This window comes from Miniopterus schreibersii (assembly GCF_964146895.1).
Source record: "Miniopterus schreibersii genome assembly, chromosome: 2".
Classification (NCBI taxonomy): Eukaryota; Metazoa; Chordata; class Mammalia; order Chiroptera; family Miniopteridae; genus Miniopterus; species Miniopterus schreibersii.
In genome coordinates, this window is record NC_138102.1 from 104,892,586 (window position 1) to 104,917,712 (window position 25,127).

The following is a 25,127-nucleotide window of genomic DNA, read 5'->3' on the forward strand; positions in this document are numbered from 1 at the left end:
TTAAAAATCACTGCTTACTACATGTTCACGTTAATCCCCCATGACATGAGCTAGCAATGACAGCTAAGAGGCATACTGGGGTGCTTGCTTTAAGTCTTTTTTTAAACTTTCTATGAGAGGACATTAATTCTGCCAGCTCTGCTAGACATTTTTCACTAACCCACTGACTCTAAATCATTGATCAAAATATAGACTTCACAGATACTTACTTAGAGAAGAGTCGGGAGACCCCTTCTGAGTGGCAGTAGACCGTGTGGAAGAGCCATGAAAAAGAAAGGCAGAGAATGGCCCCCAAGAAGAATAATCCAAAGACCACCTTCTCTTGCAGAGGGGCCACAAAGAAGATGTTTGGGCGAAACATATAAAAGATCCCCAGGCACAGGAAGAATACACAACCTAGGAAAAAAACACAGGGGAGAGAGAAAAGATTTTCCTTTTGAAGAGACAATGCTATGTGTTACTTATGTTTTCAATCCTTCACAATCAAAATGATAACTGGATTGAAAGTTCCACGAGAAAAATTTTCTAAATAACTGAAGCCTATCCAAAATTTTGGCCACTTCAGACATTGTTGGCATCATACACTTCTCAGCTTCATAAACTGAGTACACAAAATATAATCACTTATTTGTCTAAGAGCATAATCCAAAAATAAACCATACAATGCTTCTACTCTTAGAAAACTGCATCAGTCCACTTCTGTCTCTAGATCTAGTATGAAATTTCATTTATACCATTTTTTGGGCACATTTACAGTACAGCTTTCAAGGTCCATTTTGCATTTGCTTTTGCAATAAATTCCAATACCTCCAAACCCTGCCAAGAAATACAGCTTTCCTCCACCAATAGCTGTCAAGGAACACTATGCTTCTCTGGTCCTTACCACTTGGCCCAATATTCAAGAATTAAGGACAGTAAATGCCTATACAGACTATTTGATAAACAATTTTTACACTGTTCTTCACAGTAAGATGTCATGTTCTTACTGCTTAGAGAAGAGTCACTTAACAAAAGGAAGGCATAGATATTAAGAATTTAAACATTTGCTAAGTGATTCTGTTTGATCTATTTCATAAAACATTTACCCTGGAGTTAGACGTCAACAACAAACTTGATTTCATTCTCTGTTCTATTCTCACTATATTAGCAAGGTAGGAACATGGGGACACAGTGGAAATCAAATGTGACAAGAAATCCAAGTCAAATGGGATATGGCCAGAAACTATTTAGTATACAATTATTCTCCCCTTTATGCAGTTTCACTTTCTGCAGTACAGTTACCCATAGCCAACAGTGGTCTGAAAATATTAAATAAAAAATTCCAGAAAAAAACAATCCATAAGTTTTCAATTGCACACCACTCTGAGTAGCATGGTGAAATCTCAAGCCATCCCGCCCCAGGTCATGAATCACCCGTTTGACCAGAGTGTATACACTTCCTGCCCATTTGGTCCCTTGGTAGCCGTCTCAGTTATCAGGTTACTGGGGTATGTATGTGTGTGTGTATCACATTCACATAACTTTTATTATAGTATATTGTTATAATTGTTCTATTTTATTATTATTGTTAATCTTTTACTGTGCCTAATTTATAACTTAAAACTTTATCGTAGGTATGTATGTATAGGAAAAAACATGGTATATATAGGGTTTGGTACTATATGTGGTTTCAGGTATCCACTGGGAGTCTTGGAACATAACGCCCTCGGATAACAGGGGACTGCTGTATTCACAAGGTTATGAAATTATCACTACTATTAAATTCCAGAACATTTTCATCACCCCAAAAAGAAGCCCTATATCTGTTAAGAGTCATATTTCATTCCCCAATCCCCACCCCAGACAACCACTAATCTACTTTCTGTCTCTGGATTTTCCCATTCTAGGTATTTCATGTATATGGATCATATAATATGTGGCCTTTTGTGCCTGGCTTCTCCACTTAGCATGTTTTCAAGGCTCACTCATGTTGTAGCATGTATCAAGTAATATTTCACTGTATGGATATACCACATTTTATTTATCCATTCATCAGTTGATAGATTTTGGGCTGTTTCCACTTTTTAGCTATTACGAATAATGTTGCTAAAAACATTCGTGTACTCATTTGTTTGTTTTTTGTGAACATGTTTTCAACTCTCTTGAATATATGCCTAAGGAGTAAAATCGCTGGTAATTCTGTTTAACTATCTATCTGAAGACCTGCCAAACTGTTTTCCATAGAGGCTACACCGTTTTATATTCCTACCAGCAATGTATTTGAGTACTAATTTTTCCACATGCTTGCCAAGAGTTCTTATTTCCCATTTTCTTAATTACAGCCATTCTAGTGAGTATGATGTGGTATTTCATTGTGTTTCTCAAAGTATTTGATCTGCATTTCCCAAAATGACTCATGATGTTGAGCATCTTTTCATGTGTTTGTTGGCCATTTGTAGATCATATTGAAGAAATTACTATTTAGATGCTTTATTCATTTTTTAAACTGGGTTGTCTTCCTATTGTTTAGTTGTAAGAGTTCTTTAATAGACCATTATCAGATATATATTTTGCAAATATTTTCTCCTATTCTGTGGGTTACCTTTTCACTTTCTTGATAATGTCCTTTGATATACAAAACTTTTAATTTTGATACAGCCCAATTTATCCATTTTTTAATTTGTTTGCATATGCTTTACGTGTAAAAGCTAGGAAACTGTCATGTAACCCAAAATCACAAAGATTTATACCTATGTTTTCTCCTAATGATTTTATAGTTTTAGTTCTTATGATTGTCTTTAATCCATTTTGAGTTAATTTTTGTATATGGCGTGAGGTAGGTGTCTGGCTTTATTCTTTTACATGTAGTTACTAGGTTATCCCCAATACCATTCCAGCTCTTCTTTAATATACAATCATGATGGAAAAAATACCATATATCACATTCTACTTTAAGTCAAACTGAAATGTAATTGTGAATATTTGAAGTAATGACTTTGAAAAAACAGTTTACTTCTTCTATTCAATAACTACCTTTTTCTCAGTGTTCATTAAAATATTATACCACGTTTTGTATAGTACCTTTCTCTTGGCCTGGTTCAAACACTGTCTGAAAATCCAGTAAAGAAAAATATGACTTAGCTGTAATAAAATCATAGTGCAAACCACAGAAACTGCATCATCAGAAATCCAGAAAACAAAATGGCAAATCCCAAATACATTTTTAAGTTCCATCTTTACCATCAAATAAATGGGGGTAAAAATTAATAAAGATCAATTCATTACACCACTGCTATTACATACCTAAGAGATGTGTCCAGATGTTGCCTGTCTCTGTGTGTATTCTGAAAATGCTCTTAAAACAGGCCCGGAAAGAAGGCATAGGGGGCCGGTGTCCATGTAAAAGGTAATCATTATCCTTGAGCCAGTCTGGTAGTACATCATGAGGGATTACTCGCCATCGACCTTCCCAAACCTAGAAGAAAAATATTATCAAATCCTTTGTGGTTTTAATTGTAACTTTAGCAACATTGGTCCCAAATAACAATCTCTTACATTTTCATATGAGAAAAATAACTTGTTTTTAGAAAGACAAACTCATTCAAAATTTACAATGTCCCATATTCTGATTTTTTAAAAACCAGACTAATCAAAAAGATATTTTTTAAATGGGGGAGCTTTTCTTAGGAAAGGGGAAGAGTAAATGCACTTATAGAACATGCACTAAAGAGTGGTTTCAAACTTTGTTTCATTCTGACTAAAAGTAGGGTGAGGGGTCCAAAGTCCCACCCATACAGATTCCCTTCTGTCCTCCACAACAGACTTTACCTCTGAAAAATCCGTGATAGTAAATATGATCATTTTTATACTTAATATTCCTGTTAGTGAAAAAAGAACTATATAGAATCATACTTTTGTGCCTTTTGCTAAAATCTCTTTCTCCCTTTACTCTCTCTTCTCTTCCTATCAGAGCAAATATGATGAAGTAGAAAAGAAAGAACATAGGAGTCAGAAAATCTTGGATGTCTGGCATTAACTAGTTGAATGAGCTTTAATCACAAAATCACCAAGCCTCAGTTTCCTCATTTATAAACTGGGGATTATAGTGCTTCGATTACTTCATAAGAAAGTTATGAGGATCAAGTGAAATGACTCAAAGCACTTAAAAAATGAGTTAGCAAAACCCAACAGCCACCCCAAAGGTGGTATTAACCCTAACCATCCCCAGAGGCTATCACTTGTCTGCAAATCAGTAACAAATCCACCCTCTTCATGCTGGAGAGATGACAGAGAAGTTTGGCCTCAACTGCCTTTCAAGCCCCTTCGCTCCCCTTGCTCCCTTTTCCTCACTGTCCCTCCCTATCACACTCGAAAGGAAAAGGAATCAGAAGTTTGGTATATCCTCTTTAAAAAGTTTGCAGCAAAAAAAAAAAAAAAAAAAAAAAAATGCCCTATTTATTCTCTCATTAGCTGTTACATTGAAAGTTTTATGTACTTTATTCTTTATTTTTAGTTCAGAAAGAGAACAAAAAGGCAGTGAGGTTAACTACAGTACCCCACTGATAATATAAATATTAAAAATCCCCAGTGGCCCAGACACTAAATACATACTCAAGTTTGAGAGAATGAACATCAGTGGGTTGCCTCCTGTACACACTCCAACTGGGGATCAAACACACAACCTAGGTACGTGCCCTAACCGGGAACTGAACCCAAAACCTTTTGGTATACGGGAAGACGCTCCAACCAACCGAGCCACCCAGCCAGGGCCTAAATGTGCTTTTTGATAAACAAAATATATCTTTTGTATCCTTCTGTGCTAATTCTCCTGAGTCAGCGATCACTAGAATAGATCTATTGTTTTGCTTGGCTTTTTTTTCCACCAATTTTCAAACACTGATTAAAATTTCCTGGGCTCTAAGTAGACCCATAAATGTTTATACTCCTTCCCCATCCCTCTCCACCCATTTTGGAAGGGATGCCTATATTAGGATTATAATGTTTTCTTCTTGTCCTCCGGTATAAAGTATAATATTCTAAGTCAACTGACCCCAATTATTTCTACTGTCACTCTGAATACAGAAAAACCTAAGTTTAGTTTTTAGGATCTATGACCACATGCATGAAAAGTCTTGGTTTCACAAAACCCATGAAAGAGCTGAGCACAAAAATTTCTCTGTAAATGATCAAGAGATTTCCAGGAATGTTTAATATGTAAATGAACTTACTTACACATATGCACAGACAACTGACTTATGTTGACTTTAGTTCATACCTGCCAGGGCCCTGACTGATCAGATTAATCAAATGGTGATAGATTTACCAGTGTCCCTGACCTATTTTCTCTAAGCAAGCAATCGCAATTCCAGTTACCATTTCAGAAAAGAAAAAAAAAATCCCCACAATAGGTCCTAATGAATCAGAAAATGAATTGGAAGAAAAAACTTAAGACAGAAAATATACCAGCTAAACTGAAAACACTAGACACGTGTGTGAAAACCAGGCAATTCCTATCTAAAGAGTCATCTGATGACCCACAGAATCCCTAGAAAGAGTAGCAACTTGCCATCACAGTCAACAGCAGAAATAGATTCAAGGGACTTGGAGATGGCATCTTAGTATCTCCAGGCATTAACCACTCCCAATTTTGTTTCACCCTGCCTTGTCTAAATTATCAATAACCTATATTAGGAAAGATTTGTTTCCCAGTTGGACATTCCAGTTTCTCAAAACTTTACCATTGCTGCTACAGGCAAATGTATTATGCCTTGAACGGGGTTAAAGTCATGAGATTGCTTTTGTCTCCATTTTGCCACAGATTATCCCCAAAGCAAATCAAAGGGTAAGGTATTACCACTCTCCTTAAAGGTTTCTGTTTGGGAAGGGTGGATCATATAACACAAAAATGACAAGAAATTGCCATCATACCTTACAAACAAACTCTTCCATTCTTTCCATAGCATGATGGGCTTGTAAGAGAGGGGACATGCCCATAAATCCATCCTCTTCCTGAGAAACTTCATCATTACAGTCATGTTCCTCAGAGCTCTGCAAGGCAATCAGAGAAATAGTTAGGGATAGAGACCGGGGCCAATGAAAAAAATCAATACACTTTCCTTGAAGAATTATAATGAAATTCTCTTAAGGTCAAAACAAGGCCTCAAACAAGTAACAATACAGGAAGTAAAGTCAGTTTATTATAGAATTATGAGTATTAAAAATGAAAAACAGTTACTCAAGTTTTCTCTGACAAATGAACTATAACAACAGCATTCCTTTGTTTGTTTCAGTACCAAATTCCTGGAACAACATGAATGGTTTGGTTTTTGTTTTAAGAATTATATTCACAGACCACATAATACTATTAAAGTTACAGAGGAATTACTGAGTTGAAAATCTCCAAGAACCCCACCTGGTTACATATAAAATAAATAATTGTAATACAATGTGCTCTAGGGGAAAAGGAGAAAAAAACATTTACTAAATTCTTAAAAAATAATGCTAAAAAAATAGATAAGGATTAAATAAAGAAGGGGAGCATTTCTTTAAAATAAAGAAAGGGCTTTATACAGGCTATCTACCTTAATGCTGACAACCACCTTATTAGGTAAGTGTTCTTATCTAATTTAACATGTAAAAAAAATTAGGCAAATAGGTTAAATAGCTTGCCTATGGTTAAAACTGGTAATGTAAAAAAGTAAAGTCTTTCCCCATTCTTGAAGAAATGATCAATTTATCTAAGAAAATGGAGGAAGAAATGCCAATCTGGTAAGACCTTAAGGGATAAATCACTAAAATTAAGATTTGTTGCCAGATCAAGCTTCATACTAGTTTAGAAAGAAAGATATTTGTAAGAAGGGAAATGGACTGAGATAAAAGTCAGGAGACCCAAGTAGTAAGCCTGTTCTGCCACTAATTTTGATCTTTAGACAAGTCTCTCAACCTTTCTGAGCCTCAATTTTCTCATTCTATCTAAAAGGAGTTTAAACTAAACCTCTACAGCCTCCTCCATTCTCTCAAGTTCTGAGATTGTGTAACTCAATGACTAATGACTGCACGAGAGAACTGTAATTCCACATCTAAGAGTCCATTAGATGAATAGTACGACTAACATGACTTCATAAAGAAATGAACTGATCTTCCACCTCCAATCAGAAACAAATTGGTAAGGATGAACATGAGAAGTAATAGATAATCTACCACAACACCCAAATTTGCATGTTTAATAAGAAATTCTAAGATTTTATTTTTCTACTCTTTACTTTCCAAGATAGAGGCTATCAAGCTGTATGTCAGACAAGTTACACACCCAATCTCAATTTTTTTTAAATCATGTTCTCAAAGAAATCTATCTTGAACTGATTCTCTACACTCTTAACAATAAAATGCTCCCCTTCTTTATTTAATCCTTACCTATTTTTTTTAGCATTATTTTTTAATCCTCACCCAAGGATATGCTTTTATTGATTTTAGAGAGAGGAAGGGAGAGAGGAAGAAACAGAAACATCGATCAGTTGCTTCCCTCCCATACGCACCCAGACCAGGGATCGAACCCACAATCTAGGTATGTGCCCAAACTAGGAATTGAACCAGCAACCTTTGGGTTGCTGGCCAGGGCACCTATCTATCATTCAGTGCCTCTATCCCATCATGTCTCTTGTTTAAAACTCTTCCTTAATTACCAGCCTAGCTGTTCTCAACCTTTCTTTCACGGCTTCCACCACCCCACCCCCACCCCACCTCTAGCATTTTTTGATTGCTTCTCCCATCCCCATGAAATTTTAACAACACAGATATACTATATATCTGTTTATGTGCTGTGGCCCTTTGGAGGGATACAAAGCACTGTATTATTTAAGAGTTCTTCACTCCTTACAAACGAGAAACAATTTTCACCAGAGAATGTATACCCTACCTAACCCTCCTCTCTTTAGCACTTAAAATTTGTACCCCTCACTGGACAACTAATAAAATCTCTGATAACAGCTTGTTTTATTGACTTACACTATTTTATTTAATGTTTAACAGAGTTTTACATTTTTAGTATATCATTTCCTAAATTAGATTTTAAGTTAAGTGTCTGTCTTCTTCCCATGGCACTCAGAACAGCAATATTTTATATACTTACACAGTAGCTAAATTAATGCTTTAAAAGATTTTTTAACAAAAAATTTAAAACGACTATGTCTAATTAAACAAAAATAATGAAATTCCATTAAAACATCAATTGTATGAAAACTGAATAGACAATAGCTTGAAATGATAAGCAGACCAACTGTAAAGTACCAAATATAAATTCATATATAAAATATAAAATAGCTCAAATATTTATGCATGTTCAACATGTATATGATTATTCACCAAAAAACACACACAAGAACTCAACCTTGATTATCATACAAATTATGGCAGCATTTTCCCATAGACCTACAAATAAGCATATAAAACAGAACCACAGTTAAGTGTTTCCTATATACTATCATAAGTAAAACCTAAGTTGTACACAGTCTGAAATATCAATAGGATTACTTACAACCAGTTCATTTTCAGGCTAAATGTGTTTGGATCCATAGAGGATTGCTGATAGGAAAAGATAAGCCAGCCTTGCTAGCAGAAGAAAGGGCATTTCACACACTTAACCTTAAATTCTGTTACAGATTTAGATTTAAAAAAATGATAGGGTGTCTCTCTCAGTAGGCACTCACCACTACACAAGTCTGTAGGGAAGAGAGAATTGTTCAACCTCCCAATCACAGGGAGGGAAGAGGAACAATGACATTGCTGTTGGAGAAAGAACAGCTTTTGTGTCTTCAGCAGTGCTAAGAGATATTTATTGAAAGAAAACAGAAGTACATTCGAAATGTAGGATGTATAGTTGAGTCAAACACCAGCAAGGGGTCAAAGACTGTTTATCCATTTAATCAAACATGTTTTAGGAAAAGGTGGCTTGCCATATAGAAATTAAGCCTGAGTCTAGCCCAGTTGACGTGGCTCAGTGGCTGAGCATTGACCTATGAACCAGGTCACAATTCTATTCTCGGTCAGAGCACATGCCCAGGTTTTGGGCTTGATCCCCAGAAGGGGGCTTGCAGGAGGCAGCTGATCAATAACTCTAATAATTGATATTTCTCTCTCTCTCCCCCCCCTTCTCCCTTCCTCTCTCTAAAATCAATAATAAATAAATAAAAAGTGAATCTGGCCCTGGCCAGTGTGGCTCACTTGGTTGGGTGTTGCCCTGTGCACCGAAAGGTTGGCAGCTCGATTCCTGGTCAAGGCACATGCCCAGGGTTGTGGGCTCAATCCCCGGTAGATGTGCAGAAGGCATCCAGTTGATGTTTCACTCTTACATCAATGTTTCTCTTTCTTCCTCTCCCTTCCTCTCTCTCTAAAAATGAGTAAACTACTCTTTTAAAAATAAAAATGAGTCTGAAGCCGGATAAATTCTGTAATCCTTGAAAGATTACAATCTCTCTAAGCATCAGTTTCCTTATCTGTAAAATAATTTTACAATATTGTACCTACATTGCAGGTCTGTTTTAAGGATCAAAGATAATAACAGAAATTATCATAGGTCCTAGGACCCAGAAAGCAATACATAAATGATGATCTTTATTATTATAATGATGGACTAGGCACCAAGAACATTAAAGTAGGTATTACAACCTAATGGAGAAGATATGCATGTAAGTAAACAACTACAGCAATGAGCTGGTAAAGAGTATGAAAAGGGTCTAATGCAAACACAAAAAACAATTAACTCCGGCACTGCTGAGAAATTTTCTAGAAAGGTTAACTTCTGAACCAAGCCCTGGAAAATGCATTCAAGAGTCAAACATGGCTCTAGCCGGTTAGAGCATTGACCTGCGGACTGAGGGGTCCCAGATTCGATTCTAGCCAAGGGCATGTACCTTGGTTGCAGGCTCAATCCCTGGCCCTGGTGAGGGCACATGCAGGAGGCAACCAATCAATGTGTCTCTCTCACATTGATGTTTTTCTCTCTCTCTCTCCTTTCCACTCTCTGAAAAGCAATGAGAAAAATATCCTCAGATGAGGATTTTAAAAAAAATAAAAGGGTCAAACATGACTGGGAAAGGCATGACAAGCAAAGGTAATAGCAAGTGTCCAAATACACAGAGGAAAGAAAAGGCATGACACAAATAATATGCAGTTTAGCATGGATGCGGCAAAAAGTAAATTAAATGTAATGCGAAACTGTAAAAGGCAAGTACAAAATAACCCAAATGTCCGTAAATAGATGGATAAACATGTGGCATCTCTATACAACAGATATGACTGGGCTACAAAAAGAAATAAAGTTCTGACACATGCTACCACATTGATGAACCCCTAAGAAGATGATGCTCAGTGAAATGTGCCATACACAAAAGGGCAAATATTGTACAATGCCACTAATATGAAATACCAAGAAGAGGCAAATTCACAGAGAAAGTCCCTTAGAGGTTACCAAGGACTGGGAAAGGAGAAGGAACAGACGGAGAGTTATTCCTTAATAGGTAGAAAGTTTCTGTTAGTGGTGATGAAAAGTTTTGGAAATAGTGGTAATGGTTGCACAACACTGTGAAGTAATTAGTGCCACAGAATTGAACACTTAAAAATGGTTAGCCCAGCCAGGCGTGGCTCAGCGGTTGAGCATCGATCTAGGATCCAGGAGATCATGGTTTGATTCCCGGTCAGGGCACATGCCTGGGCTGTGGGCTTAATCCCCAGTCGGGGTTGTGCAGGAGGCAGCCGATCAATGACTCTCTCTCATCACTGATGACTCTATCTCTCTCTCTCTCTCTTCCTCTTTCAATAAAGGTATCTTAAAAAAAAAAAAAAAAAAAAAAATTTGGTTAGAATGGCAAATTTTATGTTATATATTTTATCACAAGAGAATAATTCAAAAACGAAGGTAAAGAGGTTCATAGCAGCATTAGATGGCACTGCCTGGTTTTGCAGATAACAGTCAAAAACCAAAAACAACCCAACTATCTATCAATAAGAAAACCTAAGTGTGATATATTTATATAACAAAACAAAACACTACTCAGTAATTTTTTTAAAAAAATACTGACATAGCCCGGCCGGGTGTGGCTCAGCGGTTGAGCATCGACCTGGGATCCAGGCGATCGGGGTTCAGTTCCCGGTCAGGGCACATGCCCGGGTTGCGGGCTTGATCAATGACTCTCTCATCATTGATGTTTCTGTCTCTGTCTCTCCCTCTCCTTTCCTCTCTCTGAAATCAATAAAGATATATTTTAAAAAAAAAATACTGACATATAAAGTAATATGGGTAAGTAGCAAAAACATACCAAGTGAAAGAAGCTAATCATAAAGAGTATGTATTGTATGATTCCATATTATTAAGTGCAGCAACAAGCAAAACAAGTCTATTGTGGTAGAAGTCAGAAGAGTGGTAATCTCTGAGAATGGGTGTGATATGGACAAGGGTTACTGATTCAAAAAGGGCATGAGAGAAGTGTCTGAAGTGATGGAAATAATGTGAATCTTGATCTTTGTGATGGTCATTTATATATGTAGTGTCATTGCGCTATGTATTTAAGGTTTGGGTATTTTAAATTATCCCAATAAAATGTTAAAAAAAAAAAAACAACAGAAGGGGGGAGGGATGAAGATAGTTAGGTAGGAACCAGCTCCTTAAAGGCTTTTGATATTAAGGTGCTTTAGGCTTTATCCTGTAGACAAAGGTGAGCATTTAAATGATATGAGGTTGGGGCAAGCGAGAGCATTATTAAATTTGCATTTAGAAACTATTACTTTGGCAACAGAGAAAGGCCACATTGAGGAAGGGAAACAAGAAGTAGAGAAATAAATTAAGAAAATACTTTAAAAGTCTAATGCAGTTGTTGCTCCCCCCACCTCAAATCTGGCAATATGTGAAGTCATTTTTACTTGTCAAAAGTGGGGGGAATGCCACTGGTATCTAGTAGGAAGGGCCAGGATGCTGTTAAACATCCTGCAATGCAAAGGACAGCTCCCCACAACAAAGAAGTATCTGGCCAAAATGTCAATAGTGTCTGAGAAACTGATCTAAAGAAATGCCGAGAGGGTCTATACACTTCAAATTATACATGCCACAGTCCAGTATTATGTGCTTACATCAGAAAAAAAAAAAATTTTATCAGATACTTCACTATGAAAAATGCTAATAAGTGAGCTATTCACTAAATAAAAGTATTCATTTAGTCCTAGCCACTTTGGCTCAGTGGTTAGAGCATCTGCACGCGGACTGAAAGGTCCCGGGTTCAATTCTAGCCAAGGGTATTTACCTCGGTTGCAGGCTCAATCCCCGGCCCTGGTCGGGGCTCATGCGGGAGGCAACCAATTGGTGGCTCTCTCTCACATGGATGTTTCACTCTCCCTCTCTCTCTCTCCCACTCTCTGAAAAAGAATGGAAAAATATTCTCGGGTGAGGATTAAGAAAAAAAAAAGAAAGTATTCATTGAGCAGCTACTATTTTACAGATGAGGAACCTAAGGTTAAATGATTTGTTCAAAGTCACACACTTAGAAAATGCCAGAGTCAGATTTTAACTCAGGTCCATATAGTTCCAAAGTTCATACTCTATTCTTTCCACTCACAGTTTTCTAGTTATGACACTGCCTGATTTTGGAGGTAACAGACATTTGGCCAAAGGCCATAACACATACAGGCAGGCCTTGCTTTGCGTGGTAGTACAGGATATACTAAAGATGGTTGTAAGTCAAAACCCTGTAAAAAAATTTTAATAACCAATGGGGGACACAGTTAATAACGGGGTGAAGGCCTGGGGAAGGGGTGGGAGCAAAGTGGAGGGGGTCAATTTGGGGGGGGGGAAATGAGCCACCTGTAATACTCTCAACAATAAAGATAAATTAAAAAAAATAAAAATAAAAAAATTTTTAAAAATAACCAATGGGGAAAATGACTATTCCACCATGACCTTAAAAAATTTTTGTCAAACCATTAAAAACTGTCAGTTTATCTCAGATGCTATATTTTAAAATAGAAACACTGAGAATTAAGTATTTACTTATTTCTTTAAAACTTACCAGGAGTATCTGGAACAGTGCTTGCCTTCCTGTGGTATAACTTACAATACAAAGTGAGCATCATTTCTGTGCCTTGGCAAATTGCCATACTCCTAAATTTGGATCAACTTTCAGCATATTATTCTTTGCACATTCAGTGTCCTAAAATATCTTTAAGAGTTCCTTTAAGTTGACTTTTTTTCCTTTATCGTTTCTCTGGACATCCTCATCCTTTTGGTCACATACACTTGACTCATTTATGTTGGCAAATTTGCCTTCTCTAAGTTCCTCTGGCTGCCTACTTGAACTCTCTTAAGTGGCGTGTGTCAACATTACCACAGCCAGCTATTTCTTCTGTAATCCATTTATGTTTGACTTTCACTTTCAGCATTTTCATTTTTCCTTTCTTTGCTTCACTTTTTAAACAATATTTTATTTATTTCTTAGAGAGAGAGGAAGGGAGAAGGAAAGAGAGAGAAAAACGTAGGTGTGAGAGTAGGACATCAATCAGCTACCTTCTACAAGCCCCCTATTAGGGATTGAGCCTGAAACCTGGCATGTGCCCTGACCAGGAATCAAACCAGCAACCTTTCAGTGCACAAGACAACACCCAACCAACTGAGCCACACCAGCCAGGGCTCTTTGCTTCACTTTTATCTTCATTAGCCAATTCCCACCTTTGATTAATAATTTTCGTAAAAAATCACATAGATTTATCACTAGGAAGCAACACAACTATACACTTTGCCTGTCTTGTGCATTATGAATAACAGAAGTCCAATAACCAGTCACTGATAGACTTCAAAGAAGTGACATGATTAGTCGCTGACCATGACAAACATCTATTATTTGCATAGTGATATGTGGACTGAAGAGCTAGCAGAAAAGCTTGTACTCTATGCAATTACTCATAGTAAAACACCATGATAACTAAAATTTGAACCATACGGTTCAGGAGCTATTATTACTTAACTAACCCATGGCAACAAACTCATATATACTGGAAATTTTCAAAGCATTAGGGCTGCCTGTATGCATCTTCTCGTCACATCTATCACAACCATCCTTTCTTATCTAAAATGGGTGTTTCTAAAAAAGCTAATCTCAGTCCAAGAGAATGCATTATTACTGTTGGTAAGATTTCCATCCGGTGGTCCAGTATATGTTATCAGGTCAGAGGTAAGAAATACATATTACAGTAAAGAGAAATACTTCCATCCACCCTAGTATGTCAGCAAGATTTCTGAATTTTTATTAAAAAGTTTCCCTCAGAAGCACAAAATACTAATACATCTATTATTTATCATGTATCATCCCCAATTCTCACCCCCTCCTGTAACAAAATACTCACAAATATATCCTCAAAAAACTTCTTAAATGCTAGATCATAATTAGCCATTTATTGTGTACAAGTATTATAGAGTTGCTAACTAGGGATCTGTGTGGAGTGGGTGGTGGCAAATACAGTTCCCTGGGTTAGACAGGATAACGAGTAGGAATAAAGTGGCAGAGTCAAAAATTGGCCACAAAACAGAATTTAAAAAAAAAAAAAAATGCTTTCTCTTAGGGTATGTGGGCAAGTTTATAGCTATGCCACATAGTTATGCTTGAGAAAACCTACACTGGGCACTATATATAAAATAGGCTGGCCCTGGCCAGTGTGGTTCAATAGTTAGAGCGTCAGCTCGAGCACCGAAGGGTTGAGGGCTCAATTCCTGGTCAGGGCATGTACCTTGGTTTTAGGTTCACTCCCAGCCCCAGTCAGGGCACATGTGGAAGCCACACAGTCAATGTGTCTCTCACATTGACATTTCTTTTTCTCTCTCTCCCTCTCTCCCCCTTCTTCCCTCCCTTCCGTTCTCTGAAAAGCAATGGAAAAATATCCTCAGGTGAGGGTTAACAACAAAAAAGTCTCTGTCTTCCAATATTAACTCTAAAGACTACCTTGTCATAAGTAGAAATTACTTTCAATTTCCCACCTAGCAGCCGCTACACCACATACCCAAAGATCTCTCTTTCAACACCGAATGGCATCTATATTAAGATGATCACATACAAGTGTTAAATATATACTATGTTCTGTTCTATGGTCATACCTCTAACCTATCAAAACAAATTATGAAGAAAAACAGGACATTATGAAAGATTAAAGAATTAAAACCAAAGCTGCCTAACATTAAGGCATAAAACTTAATTCCATAAGGCTTTCTATGAATAAATCACTATATTTAAACTTAAAGAGAGAAGTTAAAACAATGAAGTGCGTACAAAACACTTTTTAACATTTTTCTCCTCCTGCATTCAGTGAGTCCATCTGTGATAAGACTGAGATTGGTTATATTTCAAAAATATAATGATATTTGACTCTGATGATCTGTCTAAAGTGCAACCTAAAATGATAGTTCTCTAGAATGTGCCTTTGGAAAGACAGAATCATAAAGATCAAAGGCTTTTAAGATCAGTTTAATATGAAATAATTCATGAATCTACTGGGCATTTACCTGTTTCAGCCTGACTCACTTCAGCAGAGCAGCAATTTTCAACTGGTATGCTGCAAGCATTTTTAAAACATGCAATAGCTGACTATTTAGTTGGGCAGATAAAAAAATGACAACAGTCAACACAACAACTGGTCTGGTGTGAATGAATTAAAAGTATGCCTATTTTTTGTCAGATCAGCAAAATATATAACATATATTTTGGTGTGCCACAGAATTTTAGTAATTAGTTTGTGTGTGCCATGAGATGAAAAACATTGAAAATCACTGTAATACAAATATTTATTAAGAGGGTTTTTTAAAAGATGAGTAAAATATAGTCTGTTTTCCATGGGCTTACACTCTAATAAGGGATTGAATTAGCCACATAAATGACTATAATAGAAATAAGGTATAGTTAGTTTAAAGACAGGGAGTGTGGGACTCAGGAAAGGTTGAATGAGGAATAGAATTTTAAAAGATGAAATGAACAGCAATAGTCAAGAGGGAAAAGGAAACTGAAACTTAGGATGCCTTTAGGGATAAATTATATATTGAAATACTAGTTGAAGTCAGTAAACAAAGTGCCACAGAGATCCATAATCATAATACCATCTACAGTTAGAAGATTAAAGTAAAGTAAATGTAAAATACCCAGGGCTGGGAACAGTAAATATTTAATTAAAATGTGTCTGCCTTTATAGATGTCATCGAGAACTGAGACCTTCTACATTCACATAATTTAATGATAAAGAAGAATCTAAAGACCTTACATCAACAAAACTTTATCATTTGTTCCAGGAAATTCTTGCCCAGGAAGATAAGGATACAAACCAGTAAATAACTTGATTATCAGCTTTAGGAACTTCTCAAAAATCCATTTAACTAAACAACAGGCTGCTCCACCGGCCCCTTAGCACAATAAATTGCTCAGCTAGGCAACTCTTCTCGCTTATCAAATATTTGCTCATCAAAACCTGCTCAACGAGTCCTAAACTATCCTATCACAAGCTTTGCCCAGTGTCAGTATGTTCTGTGTATTGAAAGATCTGCCTTGTCTGCATCTATGAGGTTTTTTGTTTTTAGTTTTGCTTTATCCCTCCACCTTTTCCACAGACAACAGTATGGTGATTACCAGAGGGAAAGGAAGGTGGAGGGAGGAGGTAGAAGAGAGTAAAGGGGGTGATGGAAGGAGATTTGACTTTGGGTGGTGAGCACACAATACGATATACAGATGATGTATTATAGAATTGTACGCCTGAAACCTATATAATTTTATTAACCAATGTCACCACCAATAAATTGAATAAAGAAAAAAAGTCCTGCCTTAAACCACTAGAACCCAGGCCTCAAAACCCTATAAATTTCTATCCAAGACCACTCCTTTCTAAAACACTACTGGAATTCTTTAGAGCAATGCTCACTCTCACTACAATATGTATAAACTTGGCTTAGTTTAAGCACCAAGTTATTTTGATGGTTTTGGAAACTTGACAGCTTGAATTGAGTTTTAAATTCAGAATTCTGAAATGTATAGTAAAGGCATTAGCAAGCTGATATAGTTAACAAATACAAACACAAGGGTTAGTGGAAATTAAGATGTCTACAAAAAATAAATGAAAAAGTAAGCATTGATGAATGTGGTATCTTCCAATAGAATAAATACAGTATCTAGTCTATATGAGGATTTATTTTGGACTTCCTAGAAATATATATACTCTTAGCCTGTACAGACTACAAGAGGTTCTCAAATGAGATGCCACAGGAACTTAGCTCTTGTTTATATCAATTAGCTTATGGTAAAATTGGTTTTGTTATACATTGTTTCATTACAGAATCAACTATGTTAAGTGAGGACTTGCTGTAGTTATCTTTATCTCTATCAGAGCATGATGGAAAAGACCTTTAAAATCATCCAATTTTCGCCCGGCCAGGCATAGCGCAGAGGTTGAGCATCGACCTAGGATCCAGGAGATTGCAGTTCGATTCCTGGTCAGGGCACATGCCTGGGTTGCGGGCTTGACCCCCAGTCAGGGGTGTGCAGGAGGCAGCCAATCAATGACAACTCTCTCATCATTGATGTTTCTATCTCTCTCTCCCTCTCCCTTCCTCTCTCTGAAATCAATAAAGATACATAAAAAAAAGTTAAAATCACCCAATTTTTTTTATTCTCACACAGCAACTCTAATCCTTTTTTTTTTAATCCTCACCCGAAGATAATTTTTCCATTGCTTTTCAGAGAGTGGGAGGAAGGGAAGGGAGAGGAGGGAGAGGGAGAGAGGGAGGGGGAGGGGGAGAGGGGGAGAGGGGGAGAGGGGGAGAGGGGGAGAGGGGGAGAGAGGGAGAGAGGGAGAGAGGGAGAGAGGGAGAGAGGGAGAGAGGGAGAGTGGGAGAGTGGGAGAGAGAGAGAACAGGAGAGAGACATTGATGTGAGAGAGACACATTGCTTGGTTCCCTCTCGCACAAGTCTTGACCCCAACCAGGGTCTGCAGGGCCAGGGATTGAGCCTGCAACCAAGGTACGTGCCCTTGGCCAGAATCGAACCTGGGTCCCTTGTCTGTGGGCTGACCCTCTAACCACTGAGCCAAACCAGCTAGGGCTCTCTAATCTTAATTGAATTTCCTAAGTAGACTTCCTGAAGGTGATTGGCAGACAGGATGATGAACTAACTTTCTTCTGATGAACTAACATACAGTGGCTTCTTAGGTGTTTGGTTAAAATAAATGAGTTCAACAGAATAATTCCTAGGTTGAATGAATAAAAGTTGGCTCCAAATTCCGCCGTTTATGAAAAAGAATCTGGAACAGAGAAAAAGTAGGACAACTATAAAAGCTTCTCTCTTTATTCAACTTAATACCTTGAAAACTCAGAGATGTGAAATAAAGCCATAAAACTAATGATCAGGGCAACCTGTTTTGAAATGCCTCTTTTATGTTTTTGTCTGAAGAGGCTTACAAAATGCTTAACTTCTAAAGTTCAAGGAATACAGTTAAAAGAGTCCAGGCTTTAGGGTCAGAGGCCTAGAAGCAATGGCCTATTAATTTCAACCAATACACATTACACATCTGAAAAAGAATTTTGGATAATTGAAGAATATTGTTGAACCAGGAGTCTAGAAATACGGATTTTAGGTGCTGATCTCTAGACTAGGCTTACTTGTTACCAAATCTCTTGTACCAGGATTAAGCCGCTATGCTAAACATTTTGCAGGTTAAGACATCAATATATACCAATGTATACTCAATACGTGTTAGCTATTATTATTACCACTACTCCACTATTCTTACTTCCGGGTCTTCGTACTTGCTATTCCCTTTCTCTTGGCTAACTCTGAAACTCAAGTTTTACCTCCCAGATCCCCGCCTGGGGAAGAGTTGCTCCCATAATACCCTGTGCATACGGTCACACAGTACCACAAATGTGATTTGTCTGTCTCTCCAACTAGACTATAAGCTTCTTAAGGGCAGAAAACATGTCTTATCTTTGTATTCCCAGGGTACCAATACACAGAAAAGAAACTAAAACCATCTGCAGAAAGAATAAATGCACGTGTGCATCTACTAAAGTGATTTGTGGTATTCCTTCCACTCTGACATTCTAGAAGCCAAGTTTGGGTACTTGAAAGAAAGTTGGTACTATTTAAAAGAAATTAAGAAGTCAGAAGAGTGAGCTAGTGGGAGAAGAAATAGGCTAAATTAGTTTAATTTGAAAAGTTTAAAGGTCTAATAAAAAGGCCAGTACTAAGATGACAGATTTAGAAATCACTTTTGTGAAAAGATTGTTGAAATCCAGGGTAGTTGAGATATATGAATAAGTTCAGGATGTGTTTGCCAGGATTTATTGCAATTACATCAGTTGAGTACTATGACAAAGGAAGGACAAGTGAATTAGTATTTATTGTGTACTAACAACATGTCAGGCACTATACTAAGTACTTTTACAAATAAAAAACCAAATCCTCACAACAACCTTCTGAAATGAGTATTTCTATCCCCATTTTATAATGTGGAAATCAGGATCAAGTGTGGTAAATGAAAAAATGGAAGCTAAGAAACCGTTACACAGCTGTAAGTAGTACCTTGATTCCCAAACTAATGACAGTATCTTACATACAGGTGCTACTACTGTCCAACTACATGTAGGTGCTATAGTGATTTACAAAATACAAATTCACTTAAGATGAACTACATCCATGGTCAATTTCTATCATATCTTTATTTCAAACTAATATTAAAAATAGGACTATCATGTAGGGGGTGTGTCGAATGTTTCTGACATTTAAAAGAAAGGAGCCCTAGCCGGTTTGGCTCAATGGCTAAAGCACTGGCCCACAGACTGAAGGGTCCCAGGTTCAATTCTGGCCAAGGGCACATACCTCGGTTGCAGGCTCAATCCTGGCCCCAGTCAGGGCACGTGCGGGAGGCAACCAATCGATGTGTCTCTCTCAGATCAATGTTTCTCTCTCTATCTCTCTCTCTTTCCACTCTCTCTGAAAAAGCAATGGAAAAAAATATCCTCAGGTGAGGATTCAAAAAAAAAAAGGCAAGATACTTTCCACCATGGAACATAGAGTCTATAAGCAAAAATAATTATTAAATGTCTAATCACACAAATATATAAATTGTGATATGTTGTTATAGAAAATAGAAGGTATGATTACAGACAATATAAGAATGAAGTGAGGATAGGAATTTGAGAAAGGTTTCTCTGAGGAAGTAACATGTAAAGTGAATACTACAGGGTGAGCAGCAGTTAGCCAGAGGTGGATGTAAGAATCCTCCAGGCAGAAGAAATAGCCACGTTTGAAGGCTGAGGCTGGAGAGACCCCAGCCCATGTAAAGTGAAATAAGGCCAGCATGGCTGAGACTCACTGAACAAGAAAGAGAAGGTCTTGAAGTTAAAGAGATAGGCAAAGGTGAGGTGATGCAGAATCCTGTAGGCTATGTAAAGGAGTGAAGATTTTATCCTACGTGCAATGGGAAGCATATGAAGTATTTTTAATATGGGAATGGCATAACAAACTCTGCATTTTTAAGAGCTCTCTTTAGCAACTATGTGAAGAATATACTGAACAGGAACAAGTAACAAAACAGAAAGTCCTGTTAGGTCTAGCCCAATATTCCAGATGGGACATAATAGCAGCTTAGACAAAAGTAGTGACAATACAGATGAAAATAAATGGGCTATTAAAAGTTGAATTGAGCCCCGGCCAGGTGGCTCAGTTGGTTGGAGCATAGTCCCATACACCAGAGAAAGAATAAAAGGGCCCAGCGAGCGTGGCTCAGCGGTTGAGCATCAACCTATAATCCAAGGAGATGGAGGTTCGATTCCCAGTCAGGGCACATGCCTGGGATTTCTGGCTCTATCCCCAGTAGGGAGCATGCAGGTGGCAGCCAATCAATGACTCATCACTGATGTTTCTCTCTCCCTCTCTTTTCCTCTCTCTGAAATCAATAAAGACATCTTTTTTAAAAAAGCTTGTGGGTTCAATTCCCAGGTTGGGGCATGTACAGGAGACAAATGATCCATGTTTTTCTCTCACATCAATGTCTTTCTGTCTGTCTCTCTCTCTCCCCCTCCCTTCCTCTCTCTCTAAAACCAATAAACATATCCTCAGGTGAGGATAAAAATAAAACAAAACCAACCTTTAAAAAAAAATTTGAATTGACACAATTTTTGTAGGTTTGAATTTAGCTATTTCCAAAGTCTTCAAAGAGCTTAAATTGGTATCTTCATCCACAACTAATTTCAGTAGGTCTGATAAAGGCTGAAGAGTCAACTGTAAGATACCACTTCACACCTACTAGGATGGCTATATTCGAAGACAGACAAAAGCAAGTGTTGGCCAGGATTTGGAGAAAGTAGAACCTTCATACATTGCTGGTGGGGATATAAAGTGGTAGAACTGCTGTAGCAAACAGTCTGGCAGCTCCTCAAAATGTTAAACATCAGAATTAACACATGATCCGAAAAAGTATTCCTATGTATGTACCCAAGAGAAATGAAAACATATGTCCACACAAAAACTTGTACATGAATGTTCACAGCAACGTTATTCATAACAGCCAAAAAGTGAAAACAACACAATGTCCACCAACTGGATAAATTAATAATATATAGTATATCCATACAATGGAATATTTAGCCATAAAAGGGAATAGAGTTCTGACACATGGTACAACATAGATGAACCTTGAAAACATTATGCTGAAGAGCCAGTTACAAAATACCACATAATATATGATTCCATTTATACAAAAAGTCCAGAGCAGGCAAATCCAGAAAGCAAATTGGAAATGGCCTAGGGTTTCAGCGTGGGGATAGGGAATGACAGCTAATGGGTAAGAGGTTTGTTTGGGGATGAAAAAATGTTCTAAACTTAGATTGTAGTGAAGGTTGTGCAATTCTGTGAATATACTAAAACCATGAATTGTACACTTTAAATTGGTGAATTTTATATGTGAATTATCTCAATTTTTTAAGTCAACTGTGAATAAATGTGGAATTTTCCTTTAACGAATAAATCTAACTTTATTTCCCAAATATTCTTCAGAGACATGTAGAGATTTGTCTTTCTGTAAAGCATGTTCCTGAGAAGTTTTTAATACATTAACTGTTTTAAATAAAACAGAACTAATTACTTAAGGCACTCATTTTCAAACAATAGTGACATCGTCATCACTTGTGAAGCTTTTTAAAAATATATACATCCAGGACCCAAAGATTCTGGTTCAACAGTTCTGGAATAAAAACCTGGCATTTGTATATTTATTTTCTTTAAAGGGCCACAGGTCATCAGATAAGAACTCCTAATAGACTTAAAGGAACCTGCTGGTAAGCGCTTGTACAAAGAGACATATCACTCAGTAATGCATCTAACTACCTTTAAATTTTATTTTTACAAACTCAGGATTTCATTTAACTTGTTTGTAACTTTAACAAAAAACACCACTGTTGCTTTCCTATTATATTTTTATCCTATGCACACTTGGCATTTAATGCAACTAGAGAGTCTAAGGGAAACTACCTTTTTTTTTTTTTTTAAGTCTATGCAATCTAGTTAAATTCTACATCTTAAGAAGAGGGAAACAAATACTCAAAGAAAATGATGCAAAATCATTAGAAATATGAAGGACTGCACCATGGTACATTAGGTTTATTTTCAAAATAAACAGAAAATCCATTAAAAGGTTAGAATGCACCTAAGAAGCAAAATTAACCTGGCTTAACAGAAAATACGGTGTGCAACAATTCCAGCAAAAAAAACAAGTACCAACCGCTGAATCTAACCTCTAGGCTCAACATAAACACTCAGGGGCAGAGTTTGGAACTGAGAAACACAAAGTCAACTTGGTGCCAGCTGTCACAAAGACAGCTTTGTTCAGCAGGAAGAGCAGTCAGAAGGCGTAGCACATGCTCTTTTAGCCATGTGACCTTGGGCAAATCGCTCTAAGCTTTCTAAATCTTACTTTCATCCACTTGCAAACAGAGATCATATCTGTTCTTCCTATTTCAGAGTGCAGTTTTGAGAAGCAAACGAAATAATGCCTATGGAAACGCTACATACAAATTTAAGGCATTATTAGAATTAGGTAGAAGGATACACTCTACTTGCTAACAGTTCAAATAGTTCCACTTCAAAACTGGAAATTGTAAGAAATCAGTCCTTTCTCTAAAAAGAAAAAAAAAAATCAGTATATGGAACTCCTCGAGTCACTTGAAGATATAAGTTAATACTGTCTTTAATTTCAGTCTCAAAATTGTAATTTTCTGTAACCCCTTTCTTTTCTAGCTCCCACGATTATTCTACACTAATACCCTGAAATTAGTAGCAAGGGACAGTACTGTATATAGATTAAATATAGAGCAGAAGTTGCAATGAATGGAGAGGAAGGGCCAAGGAAGGGCCTGAGAAGAAGAAAAGATTTCATTGCTTAAATGCTCCAATCAGTTTCCTACTGAAACCACCTCCCATAGCACACGGCAGATGTACTTGTCTCTTCATAAACCACCTTCTCCTTTTTTTAGCAAAGAACTTCCACCAAAGAGAAACAACACACAAAGAAGAATTTTCATCAGGAACAAAAACACAATATCCTCATTGGTAAACAAGATGGTTTCACTTTTCAGCTCTAACATTCTACAATCTATGGATCAGATCCTCTCCTTGATTCCTCATAGAAAATCTGTTAATGCAGATGGAAAGAAAGAAATGATTCCTTTTGTTCAGGCTGTTGGCTTTTGGGTTAGCTCTAAGATTAAAGGAAAATCAAATACAGGTTTTCAGGGATTGAAGATGGCAGCACTCTAACAAGAAGCAGTGTGCCCTTGCTTCCAGCCACGGACTGGATTTACAGCTAAAATACTGCATAGCCAGCTTGGAAAAACAAAAGAAATATACCTGAGTGGACATATTTCAAGTAAGGAGCACTGAAGAAACATCATAGAGACTGGTAAGAGAGGGAGAAGCAAAAGGGGAGTCCCCCTTGAAGCCAGTGAGGGGCTGTCAGGCCCCAGGGTTAGAGGCTGCAAAGCTCCCCTTGAGAGTGTGGAGACTGGCATCCAAAAGCTGGGATATCAAACCCGGAGTGGAGGAGTAGGAAGGACTGCCCATGGACTGCGGGCAGAGGGAGCCAGGGGAACAGTGCACCTTCACGGAGGGGGCCGAGTAGAGCCTTCCCAGTGAAACAATGCACCTAAAGGCAGCAGCTGGGGCAGGAGAGTTTCACCCCGGCGGCTGACCGCAGAAGAGGCTGTCCTGAAGGATATGACTTCTGAACAGAAAGGGGCCAGAGGGCTGGACTCAGCAGCAACCTACAGGGACCCTCTGCTTTCCTGTACGGCATTGTATAGAACCCCAGAAAGCATCTGAACTGTGTGGCGTGGGAAAGGGGAAGAAAGCCCTCCCGCTGCCAGAGACAGGAACAGGAGCTGCCAGTGGGCCAATTGGAGATTTTTGACCAGCTCTGAGGGGAGCTGGCATAACGTGCAAGGAGCTGCCCCAGCTTGACTGAGATCAGCTGTGCAGGAGACCTGCATGGGGTTGACTTTGGTTCCAAGGCATGGGGGCGCCAGGATCTCACAGGGCGTGTTCTCTGCATGTTTGTTGCTTTGTGTGTTTTTGATTGCTGAATGGGTGTGTCAACCTTCCTGGCTTGCATTGGGGAGACAGACCAGGGAAATTTGTGTCTGCGTTGGGATTTGTGTCTGCGTTAGGATTTGTGTCTGCGTTGTGGAGAGTTTGAACTGAGCAACCGCAGACTAGGAGCACCACCTCCAACAGGAAAGGGGCTGGTTCAGCTCACTGCAGCCTGATATCCCCCGCAGGGCACAGTCCTGAAGGGGAATGGAAAACAGCTCACAGGACCACAATACAAGACCCTAAGACTCTTAGGGACTACCGTTTGAGATCTGGAGGAAAAGCTTAAAACCCCTTCTGAGGACTGGGTAGGCAATGTGCTCACTCTGAATCTTTTTTTCATCAAACCCACTGAGCCCAGGTCACTGAAACTGCCTGGTTCTTATTTATCATATCTAGCTCTTTTTTCATGCTTTCACTAAGTTCTTGGACCTTCCCATAATGTGTCTTGTGGTTCTCATTAATTTCCTTGAGCATCTTTATAACCATTACTCTGAACTC

At 37.9% G+C, this 25,127-nt stretch overlaps 1 protein-coding gene across 2 annotated transcripts in view; it reads right to left on the reverse strand.

Annotated features, from left to right (window-relative positions):
- The window catches only part of ADIPOR2 (adiponectin receptor 2), a 55,526-nt gene that overhangs the window by 5,658 nt on the left and 24,741 nt on the right, over positions 1-25,127 (reverse strand). For both annotated transcript variants that reach the window (XM_081130828.1, XM_081130829.1), the window contains exons 3-5: positions 5,908-6,027; positions 3,283-3,454; positions 210-396 (exon numbers count right to left, since the gene is read on the reverse strand). In XM_081130828.1, coding sequence (XP_080986954.1) covers positions 210-396; positions 3,283-3,454; positions 5,908-6,027 — 479 coding nt within the window. The remainder of the gene's footprint in view (positions 1-209; positions 397-3,282; positions 3,455-5,907; positions 6,028-25,127) is intronic.